The 14,762-nt window shown below is 41.0% G+C and overlaps 1 protein-coding gene and 1 long non-coding RNA gene across 12 annotated transcripts in view; one reads left to right on the forward strand and one right to left on the reverse strand.

Annotated features, from left to right (window-relative positions):
- The window catches only part of sec31a (SEC31 homolog A, COPII coat complex component), a 110,324-nt gene that overhangs the window by 60,203 nt on the left and 35,359 nt on the right, over positions 1-14,762 (reverse strand). For all 11 annotated transcript variants that reach the window (XM_043695196.1, XM_043695197.1, XM_043695174.1 and 8 more), the window contains exon 6: positions 2,424-2,564. In XM_043695196.1, the coding sequence (XP_043551131.1) occupies positions 2,424-2,564 (141 nt within the window). The remainder of the gene's footprint in view (positions 1-2,423; positions 2,565-14,762) is intronic.
- LOC122552480 lies at positions 7,119-14,074 on the forward strand. The gene is made up of 3 exons (XR_006312409.1): positions 7,119-7,128; positions 9,148-9,151; positions 13,976-14,074. It is a non-coding gene; the product is annotated as an uncharacterized LOC122552480 (long non-coding RNA).

A 14,762-nucleotide genomic window follows, 5' to 3' on the forward strand; every position in this document is an offset into this window, starting at 1 on the left:
TTCAGAAAAGATTTACAAGGATGTTGCCAGGGTAGGAGGATTTGAGCAAAAAGGAGAGGCTGAATAGGCTAGGGCTTTTTTCCCTGGAGCGTCGGAGGCTGAGGGGTGACCTTATAGAGGTTTGTAAAATTATGAGGAGCATGGATTGGATAAATCGACAAAGTCTTTTCCCTATGATGGGGGAGTCCAGAACTAGAGGGCATATGTATAGGGTGAGAGCGGATAGATTTAAAAGGGACCTAAGGGACAACGTTTTCACGCAGAGGGTGGTGCATGTATGGAGTGAGCTGCCAGAGGAAGTGGTGGAGGTTAGTACAATTGCAACATTTAAGAGGCATTTGGATGGGTATATGAATAGGAAGGGTTTAGAGGAATATGGACCAGGTGCTGGCAGGTGGGACTAGATTGGGTTGGGATATCTGGTCGGCATGGACAGGTTGGACCGAAGGGTCTGTTTCCATGCTGTACATCTCTATGACTCTGAGACAGACAGAGAAGCAGCAAAGAACAAAATAAACCGAAGGGGAAAGCTAGAGAAACAGTCACACAAGGATATCAGGCTCAGGAAAGAGAGCAGCTCCATTCTTACATTTACCATGCACACCACCACTAAAAAGTAACTCTCAACTCCCATAATGCATATCAGGGGTGCTTTTCAAATAGGGAACATTCCCCACCAGTCATACAACTCAGAAAACTGTAGCCTGGCCTCCAGTGATGTTCCACTCAGTAAATCAGAGAACCAGAAACCACTGGTTTAAAGAGAATGGCAAAACAACCAACAGAGACAAAGTTTTTATTTTTAAACATAGTGGGTGGCTCGGATCTTAAATGCAATGCTGAAGGGCAGGCAGATTCAACTGGGCTTTCAAACGTAATTGTTGAGCACTTGGATAGAAACAATATCTGAAGGCTATAGGGAAAGAGCATAGGAGTGGGAGCACAGAATTTCTGTCGGAGAGGTAGCACAGGCATGTCAGGACAAATAACCTCCATTTTTGCTTCAATCATTCTAACATTGTATGCTAATCATAAAGAAGATGTGGCGAATTTTCTGGTTGTGCAGAGTTTATAGTGAGGCTCCTGGTAATGCAAATTTTAAAAAAATAACTAGATGATTGCAGACCCAACTATGCTCAGCCCTATCCAGGACAATTAAGTCCTTTTGATTGATAAGCCCACAGCCACAATGGTTCATCATCTCCATCAGCTGCTTAATGGCTGCAGTATGTATCACTTATAAAATGCAAGAACAAGCCATGGCTTTTTTGACAGCATCTTCCAAACCATGAACTGTACCATCTAGGAGGAGGCAATGATGAAGTTTAAAGTGGTAATGTCAGTGGACTAGTATTTCAGAGACCTAAGCTAATGTTCCAAGGTCATAGATTCATGTCCCACAATAGCTGGTGGAATTTATATTCAATCGCTAGCTCTAGAATATAAATCTAGTCTTAGCTTTTAGCATAACCCTAAACCTATAGCAGGTCCCAATGATATCATGGACTGTTCAAATTCCCATTTGGTTCATTAACTTCTGGAAAGGAAATCAGTTGTCCTTACCAGGCATGGCCTACAAGTGACTCCAGAGCCACAGCAACGGGATTGACTTTTAATTGCCTGGTGAGGTAGCCTAGCAAGGGCAATTAATGTGTATCTATGGGCAACAAATGATGGCCTTGTCAATGACAGCAACACCTATAAAAGGAATAAAGAAAGAACAAAGGCAGATGAGTAGGAAAACCAAAATCTGCAAGCTCTCTTCCATCAGTCCGTCTTGATAGTGTATCAGTGTTCCTTTAATACTGGGTTAAAAGTCTGAAATTCCCTTTCTGACAGTGTTGTGGGTGGACATACACCATCTACTGCAATAAGGGATTGTCAACAAACACTGGCCTTTTGGGGTAAGGCCAACATTTCAGATGTGAATTAAGAATTTTCTAAACTTACACTGAAAATAATCACAATACTGTACAAGATTCTGTTTTGGAGTAAAACTCTGAGACAGTTGGAGTTGCTACAAGAAGGGTTTGTAAAATCTTATCTTATTTCCCAGGAGTTATTGTGTCATTATTTTCATATCCAAAATGTTATACGGAATTAAATGTTGGAGCAATCACAGCACATTTGTTTGTAGCATCTTTTCAGGTACCAACCTACGTATTGGCTGGTTTAACTTGCATAATGGCACAGTCATGCTACAACATGGTGAAGAACTTAATGTTTTACGGAAAATGGCCATAACAGAAAAGGGATATCTAGCAGAGGTGTAGGAAAACATTGGCAAGGTGAGGAACCTCACTTCAGATTCTACACAACCAGAAAATTCATTGCACTTTCTTTATGAATTCTAAAATTTTTGACTATAATTGAACAATGTTCCATACTACCCAAACATGTGTCTTCCTAAGAAAACTACTTACTCGATTGGTGTGGTCACTGACTTTCAATATTGGCTCATTCTTCCGCAGGTCCCAAACAACAGCACGACCGCTTGGAGTAGCTGAAGCCAGGATATACTGTACTTGCCTATTCCAGGCAACACAACTAATGTCCTCAGGAGGCTAGAAAACAGCCAGGGAGAACCAAAGAAATCATGAAATATATTGTCACTTTCCACATCAGCAGCTCTATTTAATTAAGAACTATGATTTTGTGAAATTTGATTAATCTAAAATAGGATTTCAGTTAATACCATTTTATGCAGGATATACCAGATGAACAAAAGCAAACTGAAAGATGGAATTATGATCTGATAGTAATACCGGACAAATTAGATTTCACAGTGAAACCTGGCTTGTGGACCATAAAATTTACCTTTGCAATTTTGGTTACTACTGTGGCAAGTCAGTGAAAATATATACAAATATATACAAGAGAACATATGCTATTAAACAAAATGCAAATATAAAAATAAATGCTTGGAACATCAACAGCAAAAAGATAGATTTAACTCTTGTTTCTTTTCAGAAACTCAACCCCAATGAAATATCACACCTATCTTCACTTTATAATTTCTTACTGAACTAACAAAAGTCGCATGCATTTCCTTTTTGTACATTCATCCAATTTGATTCTCTCAATTACTGTCTCTCCCCATCACACTGACAGGCTAACCTACTGACTTTTGCCTGCTTTGAGGCTGCTAAAACAGCTCAAGAGTTTGTAAAACTAAAATCTGTCTTCTACTGGAGTTGATAACTTTTTCTTAACTCAATCTGCTCATGACCTCTAGCCATTTGTTTCTGTAGGTCAAAAAATTCTACTTAGGAAACACTCTAGCAGTTATCTCCCTTGGTAGCTTGCTAGTCATTTCTGCCTGCTTTCTTGAAATGCAATATTGAACTCCCTGTTCAAAAACGGCTTTATCACCTTTTCTAAAAAGAAAGTCACTTCATTTTAACTCCATTTTAGAACTGGAGGGTGTTGGAACTTTTGACTAGAGATAACATTACGGCTGTACTTAGGGAGGATATTTCTAAGAATACGTCCAGGAAGTTATTTGGGTGGAACTGAGAAATAAGAAAGGGATGGTTGTCTTAATAGGATTGTACAGTAGACCCAGGTCAATGCTTCGGAAGCTTATGGGGTGGTTTGGTTCCTTTGTCTGGCATCGTGGGCGGCCCCTCATCAAACTTACTAAATTGCAGTTGCCTCAAGGAGGGGGAGGAGTTGATTTCCCAGACATCAGGAGGTATCAATTGAATTCCCTGCTGTTCCTTTGTCTGTGATTGAGTAGGTAACAATCCAAACTCAACATGACTGGATATCGAAGCCTCCCAGGCAAAGTGCCCTCTTATTAACCTGTTGTTCATGGATAAGATGAGGACAGTTATGGACCACTGCCGGAACCCCATTGTCATTAGTACAGTCAAGGCTTGGAGGGTGATGCGTCAGAGTGAGGGTTGTTTATCCAAGACTTCGCCACTTACACTTATAGTTGGCATGCCAGGGTTCGGACCAGGGATGATGGACTCAGGGTTCAAACTATGGGCAGCGAGAGGAGTTTCTAGTTTGGGAGACTTGTTTGAGGGGGAGGTTATGATGTCTTTTGAGCAACTGAGCCGTAAATACGGGTTGCCCAGCAGAGATCTTTTCCGTTTTTTTTCAGGTCAGGGATTTCATCCAGAAGAAGACAATGCTTCTCACTGAGCCCGATACAGAGAGGATGTTGCTACATTCCACAAGCACCCTTTTAGTTAGTGCCCTCTATCACCTGCTGGGTGGCAGGGCCTGCCAGATATTAACTGGTTATGAGAGGTCTGGAAGCAAGAACTAGGGGTGGTGATCTCTTCTGAAACATGGGAGAACATATGGAAGAATATTCGAAAGATCTCAATCTGTAATAGGACATGTGCTACGCAGTTAAAAGTTCTGCACAGGGCTCAACTGGTGAAGTTTAAAAAAGGGCATCTTCAGTGTGCCCTAAATGTAAAATAAGTGTAGGTACTCTTACCCATTGCTTCTGGACATGCCACAGGCTCCGTGTTTATTGGAGCGCTGTGGCGGGAGAGATAGGGAATGTATTGAGGACTGAAGTCAAAGTAGACTCGATATCTCTCCTCTTAGGTCTACCGAATTTACCATCTTTAGACAGGCATGGGAAGAAACTATTTAATATTCTTGCATACTGTGCACGGAAGAATATTCTGATGAATTGGGTGTCTGAGAACCCGCTGGACTTGCTGGGATGGCAGAAATTAATTATGGAGCACATTCCCTTGGACTTCTTTACAATCATGGTGCACCACACAACAGACCATTTTTATAAGACATGGCAGCCCTACTTGAGTTATTTGGATATAGATTTGTCAGTTATCTTAACTAGGGCATTTGTTTAACCAGGATGGTTAGATTTGTCAAGCCCTGGGCCCAGGAGGGGGGGGGCTCCTGAGTTAATACAGGTGTATATACAATGCTCCCGTTCCTTTGTTTGAGAGCTTTGCGCCGAGCATAGCTGTTCTGTAGTTTGTGTTTTTTTTTGCTTTTTCTTTTTTTTTGGTGTTGCTTTGCACAGAGTTAGGGTTTGTCTTGTATTATAGGGTAAGTTAGTAGATAGCAGTTGTATTGTAATTTGTGTTTTTTTCCTTTTTATCATACTGATATTTGTTATTGATTATATTTTTCAATAATTTTATATGTTTGTAAAGTTAAAAAAGTTTGCTAATAAATATATTTGCAAAAAAAAACTGTCTGACTGCTTTCAGTGAATAACCAGATCAGAGTAAAGCAGAGCTGGGAGAACTGGCTACTCCCTTTCCCTTGTATAATTTGTTTTATTTTAAAAGCCTTTTGCCAGGTGCAGTACCGGTTAGCTATAATCAGATTGGCTCTAAAACCCATCCAAGCCCAAACAACTAGTGTTTTTACAACCTGCTGAGAAAGAAAACAAGGACATTACCTTGTTAAAGAAGAATCATCACCACATCGTGTTAAAGGCTTGGATGGAGAGGAATTTATTAAGTGTGTGTACAAGAAAATTTTCTGATTCAGCATGTGGGTGCACCTATTAGTGAAGGTACAAATCCTGATCCACTCTTGGTGTCAGTGAGGGAGGACTCAGTGAGGGAGGACTCTGGGGCCAGTGACCATAATTTTTATCAGTTTTAAAATAGTGATGGAAAAGGGTGAAGTGGATGTAAAAGTTGAAGTTCTAAATTGGAGGAATGCCAATTTTGACGGTATTAGGCAAGCACTTTCAAAAGTTGATTGGGGGCAGATGTTTGCAGGTAAAGAGACGGCTAGAAAATAGAAAGCCTTCAAAAATGAAACGAGAGTCAGAGACAGTATGCTCCTGTTAGGGTGAAGGACAAGGCTGGTAGGCGAGGGAATGCTGGATGAGGTTTTGGTCAAGAAAAAAAAGGAAGCATATGTCAGGTATAGATAGCAGAGATCGAGTGAATCTTTAGAAGAGTATGAAGGCAGTAGGAGTATACTTGAGGGAAATCTGGTGGGCAAAAAGGGGACATGAGACGGGGAGGGGGGAGATATTAAATGAGTATATCCATGTTTACTGTGGAGAAGGAAATGGAAGATATAGAACATAGGGAAATAAATAGCAATATTCTGAAAAATGTCCATATTACAGAGATGATAGTGCTGGATGTGTTGAAATCCATAAAAATGGATAAATCCCCAGGAGCTGATCAGGTGTACATGAGAACTCTGTGGGAAGTAAGGCAAGTGACTGCAGGGCCCCTTACTCACATATTTGTATCATTGGTAGCCACAGGTAAGGCGCTGGAAGACTGGAGGTTGTCTACCATGGTACTACTATTTAAGAAAGATGGCAAGGAAAAGCCAGGGAACGATACACTGGTGAGCCTGACATCAGTGGTGGGCAAGTTGTTGGAGGGAATCCTGAGGAACAGGGTTTACATGTATTTGGAAATGCAAGGACTGATTACGGATAGTCAACACGGCTTTGTGCTTGGGAAATCATGTCTCACAAACTTGAGTTTTTGAACAAGTAGAGAAGAGTATCGATGAGGGCAGAGCAGTGGACGTGATCCATATAGACTTCAGTAAGGCCTTTGACTAGGTTCCACTTGGTAGACTGGTTAGCAAGGTTAGATCACATGGAATACAGGGAGAACTAGCCATTTGGAGACAGAACTGGCTCGATGTAGAAGATAGAGAGTAATGGTGGAGGGTTGCGTTTCAGACTGGAGGCCTGTGACCAGTGGAGTGCCACAAGGATCATTGCTGGATCCCCTGCTTTTCGTCATTTATATAAATAATTTGGATGTGATAATAGGAAGCATAATTAGTAAGTTTGCAGATGACACCAAATTTAGAGATGTAATGGACAGTGAAGAAGGTCACCTCAGATTACAACGGGATCTAGATCAGATGGGCCAATGGGCTGAGGAGTGGCAGATGGAATTTAATTCAGATAAATGCAAAGTGCTGCATTTGGAAAGGCAAATGAAGGCAGGACTTCTCCACTTAATGATAAGGTCCTGGGGAGTGTTACTGAACAAAGAAACCTTGGAGTGCACGTCTGCAGTGGAGTGACAGGTGGACAGGATAGTGAAAAGGCATCTGGAATGCATTCCTTAATTGGTCAGTGCATCGAGCATAGGAGTAGGGAGGTCATGTTGTGGCTGTACAGGACATTAGGAGAAAGTGAGGACTACAGATACTGGAGCTCAGAGTCTAGAGTGTAGTGCTGGAAAAGGCTACTCTTCCTGTGGGACATTGGGCAACTTTCATAATATTGTATGCAATTCTGATCTCCCTGCTATAAGAAAGATGATCACATGCTAAGCCCTACGATTTTTCCACTTGTGACCATAGTGGAAGAAAAACTACTATCAACGTAACAATATGGTTTTGAGAATGCTACTGTTACAGAAAAAGTGATACAAATACATGCTTATTCTACTGAAACAAAGATGTGTGATATCCTTTTTGAACACTTCAATCAAATAGAAAGAAGTTCTTAAAATATACAGGACTTTTAACACAGAAGACTGAAGATATTACCTCCTTCTATTGAGCAACATGCTTAGCTTTTACTTAAAATGCAGCCAACTAAAGCTCTGCTGTGTCAAGGTTTTCTGCATAGAAGACACTTGCAATTATCTGAATATTTTGTGAAAGTTTTGTAAAAGAGTTTGCAGACTTGTGCACATAAAACCAAAGTTTACTCCCTCCAAGAGAATGGAAATGCAATGTTCAAAAAGATTTTCCAGCTTCATCAGGGAACAGCTTTATTCCATTACCACCACTGCCCCTCCACATAGACATATGTTCATTTTGTTATAAACCAATCTAAATTAGTCATAGTCCTATCTTTTTGAAATAGATCGGAAATAATAATTTATTTCCTGCAGTTCACTTTAAATGGTCCATTTTATGCAGGAATCTGTATTTAAAATATTCAGAAGATGGTATAGCACAAGTCATAAGCCAAACCCTTCATTGCTACAATCATGTAATCGTCTTAAGACGACACATCCAATGTTAATGACTTGCTGTAGTTAACAAAAGCCCAAATAATGTTGAAATCAGAATTATTTTATGCTCAGCTCACCTGTAGAATTATTCAGATAGTACAGGGATGTGACTGGATATATTTTTAAGATTGAATTTTTAAAAACTAAGTTCAATTACGCCACAAGTAAATAATAAATTCACAGATACAGGGCGAAAACTTCAACTTTGTGATGTCCTTAGCTAACTAAAAATACCTATCAGCTTTGAAAGCTCCAATGTATGCAGTATCCACAGATCTTTGGGCAGTGAGTCATAGATTTTTATCACTGGCGTTGAAAAATGCCCAATCTTTCTCCTAAGCAGCTTAGTTCTTATTACGTATACTTATGTCTGACTTGACCAGAGGAAGCAGTTTTCTTCCTACCCATATTTGCAAATTATTTAAATATTTTAAACGATTCAATCATATGACTTAATCTCCAGTATTAAATACAAACCAAGTGTAAGCAACGTATCCTTGTAATTTAACTACTTTAGCACAGTTATTTTTCTGATGAATTAGCTCTGAATCTCCTCCAAAGACAACGTATTCTTTCTGAGGTGCAATAACCAAGACCAAGTGTAATTCTCTGGTGGAGCCTGCAAGTGAAGTAAGAGACACACCTATTTCCTGTTTCTCCCATGTCACAGTTGCATGAAACCACATTCCTCCATCATCTCATTTATCTGAATAGATTATAAAAGGATTTTCTGTTACTTTTGATAAACCTTGTATAGGTTTCCATTTTCTTTTTTGCAGATTATAATTTTCTTTGCGTTGTTGTTTTGGTATGTTGGATTTTGTTTTTTTACTGCCCTTGTGCAAGCTTTTGTTTTAACTTGATATTGCTCACTATCTCATTTGTTGCCCATAGTTCCTTTTAGGGGTTAATATTGCAGAATATATTCCAATAACACCAGCAGTGTGGTTTCGTGCCACAATATAATTGGTTTATTATTTTGCTTAATATAGATTTAAAGTTTAATTACATTTTTAATATTAGTTGATAAATTTAAATTTCAGTCACAATGTGTTTAGATTATTGTTCAAGGTAACAAATAAAAAATTATCAAATCATGCAATCATGTAGTGTGGAATGAGGCCATTTGGTCCATCAATACTGTCAGTTTATTCAAAGTATAACTCTTGAAATTCTTCTCTTCCAGGTGTGTATCCAATTATCAATTTGCATTCATCACCATAATTGGCAGTGTTTCCATACACTTATTGCATAAACATGCTTTCTTTGGTTCTTTTCCTAATCACCCTTTTGCTCTCCCTGCTAGTTATCAACACTACAGCCATTGCAAATTATTTCTCTATTTACAGGTAGTTCTCCAATAATACGTATTTACTAAACGCTATTGGGTTGTAACATGATTTGTGAACTGCAGACCTTTTTGTATTAAAGCAAACTCCCGTTCGCTATGATTCCATCGCTGGCACTAGCTGAACAGCAAAACCCAGCCTCAGGACCCTATATCTGTAAAATGCAAATTCAGTGTGTTCAGCTAAAACAGGAATGTAATCAGCTCTGCAAGCCTTGAAACGTAGCTTGAAACTAGGAATTTTAGCCTGCATTTAGAAGGAACTTTATTTCAAACCGGGGGTAGTGGTGGGAGAATCTTGAGGACTGGATTTTTTTTTTAGATTACTTACAGTGTGGAAACAGGCCCTTCGGCCCAACAAGTCCACACCGCCCCGCCGAAGCGCAACCCACCCATACCCCTACATTTACCCTTACCTAACACTACGGGCAATTTAGCATAGCCAATTCACCTGACCTGCACATCTTTGGACTGTGGGAGGAAACCGGAGCACCCGGAGGAAACCCACGCAGACACGGGGAGAATGTGCAAACTCCACACAGTCAGTCGCCTGAGGCGGGAATTGAACCCGGGTCTCTGGCGCTGTGAGGCAGCAGTGCTAACCACTGTGCCACCGTGCCGCCCACTGATTTCTGGTCAGTCAGATCGCGCACTCTCTGATGACGAGCCTTGTGAAAGGTACAGTGCTGTAGTCAGTGACTTTAGTGTTAAAGTGTTAAAATTACCTTATTATTGATTAAAATATATGACTTAAGCATTTACTTAGACTGTGTTATTGTTTGTATTTGGCTAACTACTGTTTTTATTTCAATTATTACTGATATTTTTGGTAGTTTGCCCCAACCCTGTTTTTCCCACAGGCGCCATTATTTCTATTGCATGATTTTCTGTAACACGGTGATGCACAAGAACACAGGTACTGCATTATAGGAGAACTACCTGCATTCAGACTAAACTCTTCACCATTTTAATTTCCTCTATTAATCATCCCATCACCTTGTAGACAGTCTGGCAGTGCCAGGCAGGTTACGGAGGAGTCCCCTGAGGCTATCTTGCTTAGTAACGAGTTTTCCAATTTGGATAATGATGGGGGCGATGATTTCTCAGAGGAATGTAGTAAGAGCCAAGTTTACAGCATCACATGTTGCTCAACTGCACAGGTATACGGGGAGGTGGGATGAAGGAGAGTGGAAGGACAGTATGGTCGGAGATTCAACAGTGATGGGAACAGAGACATCTCGCCAAGAGAGTATGTTGTCCTCCTGGTTCCAGACTCAGGAATATCACAGAGCTACTGCAGAACAATCCTTTGGGTACGGTAAACAGCACAGATGGGTATGGTCGTAAATTGGTATGAATGACAGAATCATAGAGATGTACAGAACAGAAACAGACTCTTCAAACCAACTTGTCCATGCAGACCAGACATCCTAAATTAATCTAGTCCCATTTGGCAACACTTGGCCCATTTTCCTCTAAGCCCTTCTGATTCATATACCCATCCAAGTGTCTTTTAAATGTACCAGCCTCCACCACTTCTTCGACCAGCTCATTCCATGCACACACCACCCTTTGCTTGAAAAGGTTGCCCCTTAGGTCCCATTTAAATCTTTCCCTCTCACCCTAAACCAATGCCCTCTTATTTGGAAGAAAGAGAAGGTCCTGAAAGCAGAGCTGAAGGAGTTAGCAAAGAGATTGAAAAGCAAGACATCTAAGGTAGTAATTTCAGGATTACTCCCAGCATCATGTACTAACTAACACAGAAATAGGATGACTGTGCAAATCAGCACATGACAAGCAAAGTAGTGTAGGAGGAAGGGCTCTCAGTTTCAGAGGCAGATGGGATCTGTACAAGGAGAACACATTGCACTTCAGCAAGCTCAGCACTAATATTCTGGGAAAATAACAAAACTGGCTACAAGAAGTAGAAAAGTTGGAAACAAAAATGGAAGGCAGCATAGACAAATGCTGACATCAAATAAGGTCAAAACTATAGAACAGCATTAAAAGGTATTATGAGATGTGGCCGCAGAGTCTAAGGCTGGGACGATCATCAAGGAGAATCAACATTCCGGAAGAGCAGGCCGAAAGGAATACAAGGTGGGATGGTTCTGATAAGGAATGTGATCTGCATATTTTGAGAGAACATCTCAAATCTGGAGAACCAGATGTAGAATGTTTGGATGGAACTAAGAAACAGCGAGGGGCAGCAAACATTTGCAATTGTTTTTAGGCCACCAAATAGTGGTGGGAATGAAGGATATAGTACAAATCAGGAAAAAAGAGGCGATTGTAGCAAAGGGAATGCAGTAATCGTGGTGACTAAAATCTACCTTTGGACCGACTAAATCTGATGAGCAACAAAATCGTAGAAGATTAATTCCTGAAATGTGTATGAGATGGATTTCTAGAACAATATGAAGAAGAACCAACTGGGAACAGACTATTTTAGATTTAGTATTGTGCAACGAGAAAGAACTAATTAAAATCTTGATGTATAAAAACCCTTAGGGAAAAGTAACCGTAATATGATAATGGAAAATTCTAAGTTTAAATAAAATTTAAATCAATGCAAAAATAGGGTCTTAAATCTGAACAAAGGAACATATTAAACAATGAGGGCTAGTTGGTTGTGGTAGGCTGGGAAAATACATTGAAAAGTTACAACGATAGACAGGTAAGGGTGAGTATTTAAAAGATTTAATACATGTTTACAAATATACATTCCTTTAAGGCCCATCAGGAAGATCAACTCAATTGTGCTAACAAAAGAAGCTTAAGATTATATTGGATCAAAGTGGAAGGCTTATAAATTTGCCAAAAAAATAGCAAGCTTAAGTAAAGAAGGACCAAGAAAATGAAAGGGAGCATAGAATAGGAATGTAAACTGGCATGGGACATAAAAAACAGACTGGAAAATCTTCTATAGGTATGCAAAAGGAAAAGATTAGAAAAGACAAATGTGTGTCTGCATCAGGCAGAGACAGGACAACTTCTAGTAAGAGAAAGGGAAATGGTAGAGAAGCTAAATATTTACTTTGTGTTTGCTTTCATCAAAGAAGATACAAGAAATCTCCCAAGAATAATACAGATCCAAGAAACTAGTAAAATGAGAAAACAAAATAAATCACTATTTTTAATGGAGAAATTAAGGGTATCAAAGGATGAAAAACACACGAGACCTGATCATCTACATCCCACAGTGTTGAAAGAAGTGACTATGGAGTTAGTGGAAGATGGTCAACTTCCAAAATTCTGTAGATTTTGGAATGCTGCCTGGAGATTGATATGTAATGTTACTATTTATGAAAGGAAGAATAGACAAAATGGGGAACAATAGACCTGATAGCCCAAAGTCAATAGTAGGGGAGATACTAGAATTTGTTATAAAGGATATGATTACTGGAAACTTAGAAAGTGATGACCAGATTGGGCAGAGTCAAAATGGATTTAAGAAAGTGGAATTATTTTTGAGGATTAGCAACTCAAAGACCTGGAGGAACAAAGGGCATGGATGATCACCAGGCACTCAAGGACAATCAGGAAGTAGTGCAGGAATCCCCTGAGGTCCCACTCACAAAGCGTTTTTCCATTTAGAAGCCGACGAGGGTACTGGTTCCTCAAGGGAGTGCTGACAGAGCAAAGCTTCTGGCATCATGAGCAGCCTGACTGTATAGGAGAAAGGAAGAAGAAGATGGGAGTGATAGGAGATGAATTAGTTAGGAAACAGATAGGCATTTCTGCAGCTGCACACGACTCCAGGGTCCTGTGTTACCTTCCTGGTGCTAATGTCACTGAGAGGCTGCAGGGCATCCTGAAGGGGGAGGATAATACGACAGAGGTCATAGTACACATTAATACCAACAATATAGGTAGAATGAGGCATGAGATCTTCCATTAAGAATTCTGGGAGCTAGGCAGGAGACTAAAAACAGAACCTCAAAAGGTTATAATCCCCGGATTACTCCTGATGCCATGTGCTAACGAGTACAAAACTATGAGAATACAACAGATGAACGCATGGCTCAAGAACTGCAGGAGAGGGTTTTAAATGCTTTCATCACTGGGATCGTTCCTAGGGAAGGGGGGAAACCTTTTCAATTGGAACAGTCTGCACCTGAACCAGAATGGGTACCATATCATTGCCAGAGAGTTTGCTCCTGCTGTTGGGATGAGTTTAAAGTAGCTCAGGAGAGGAGGGGACATAGAGTGATAGTACAACAGGAACACAGCATCCTTTCGTAAAGGAACCAAAGTAGAGGGAGTTCAGCCATGTTGAATTCCAATGGAGTAAGGTGAGGCTGTATGGACTCTAATGCTGTGAGTATTATAGGTAAGAAAGAGAAGTTAAGGGTGTGGACTGACATGAAATGTCAATGCTGTTGAGATGTGGTTGGGGAGGAGGGATCAAGAGAGGGGGGAGGTGGGATCAAGGGGGGGGGGAGCAGGACTGTCAACTCAACATCTGGGGTATAGAATATTCAGGCAAGGTAGGGAGGGTGTAAAAAGGTGATGTCACATCATTAATTAAGGAGATAGTTACTGTTGTAAGGATTTCATGGAAGGGTCTTCAAAAGAGGCATTGTAGATTGATATTAGGAATAAAAAGGGGCAGTCACATTGCTGGGTCAGCCAACAAGACTGGTGCAGCAGATTGGTGCAGCAGACCGTCATGGCAGCGCAGGCGGTGAAATGTTCCTCCTGCAGGATGTTTGAGGTAGGGGTGACCACCGATACTCCTGCCGACTTCGTCTGCAGGAAATGCAGTCAGATCCTGATCCTCACCGAACGAGTTAGGGAACTGGAACTGGAGTTGGATGAACTGAGGATTATTCGAGAGGCTGAGAAGGTGATTGATAGAAGCTACAGGGACATAGTTACGCCGGAGAACAGAGGTAGCTGGGTAACAGTTAGAGGTGGGAAGGGGAAGAAGCAGGCAGTGCAGGGTTCCCCTGTGGACGTGCCCCTAAAAAATAAATATACAGCTTTGGAAACTGTTGGGGGGGACAGCGTTGCAGGTGTAAGCTGCAGTGAAGGGGTCTGTGCCCCTGAGACCCAGAAGGGAAAGGGGGTGAGGAGGAGAGCGCTAGTTATAGGGGACTCTCTAGTTAGAGGGACGGACAGGCGGTTCTGTGGACATGGGCGAGACTCACGGATGGTTTGTTGCCTCCCGGGTGCTAGGGTCCGAGACGTCTCAAACCGTGTCTCCAGAATCCTTAAGGGGGAGGGTGTGCAGCCAGAAGTCGTGGTACACATTGGCACCAACGACATAGGTAGGAAGAGGGATGGGGAGGTCATTCAAGAGCTCAAGGAGTTAGGCAGGAAGCTAAAAGCTAGGACGGACAGAGTCGTCATCTCTGGGTTGTTGCCGGTGCCACGTGACAGTGAGGCAAAAAATAGGGAGAGAGTGCAGTTGAACACGTGGCTGCAAGGCTGGTGTAGGAGGGAAGGCT

This window comes from Chiloscyllium plagiosum, chromosome 1 (assembly GCF_004010195.1).
Source record: "Chiloscyllium plagiosum isolate BGI_BamShark_2017 chromosome 1, ASM401019v2, whole genome shotgun sequence".
Classification (NCBI taxonomy): domain Eukaryota; kingdom Metazoa; phylum Chordata; class Chondrichthyes; order Orectolobiformes; family Hemiscylliidae; genus Chiloscyllium; species Chiloscyllium plagiosum.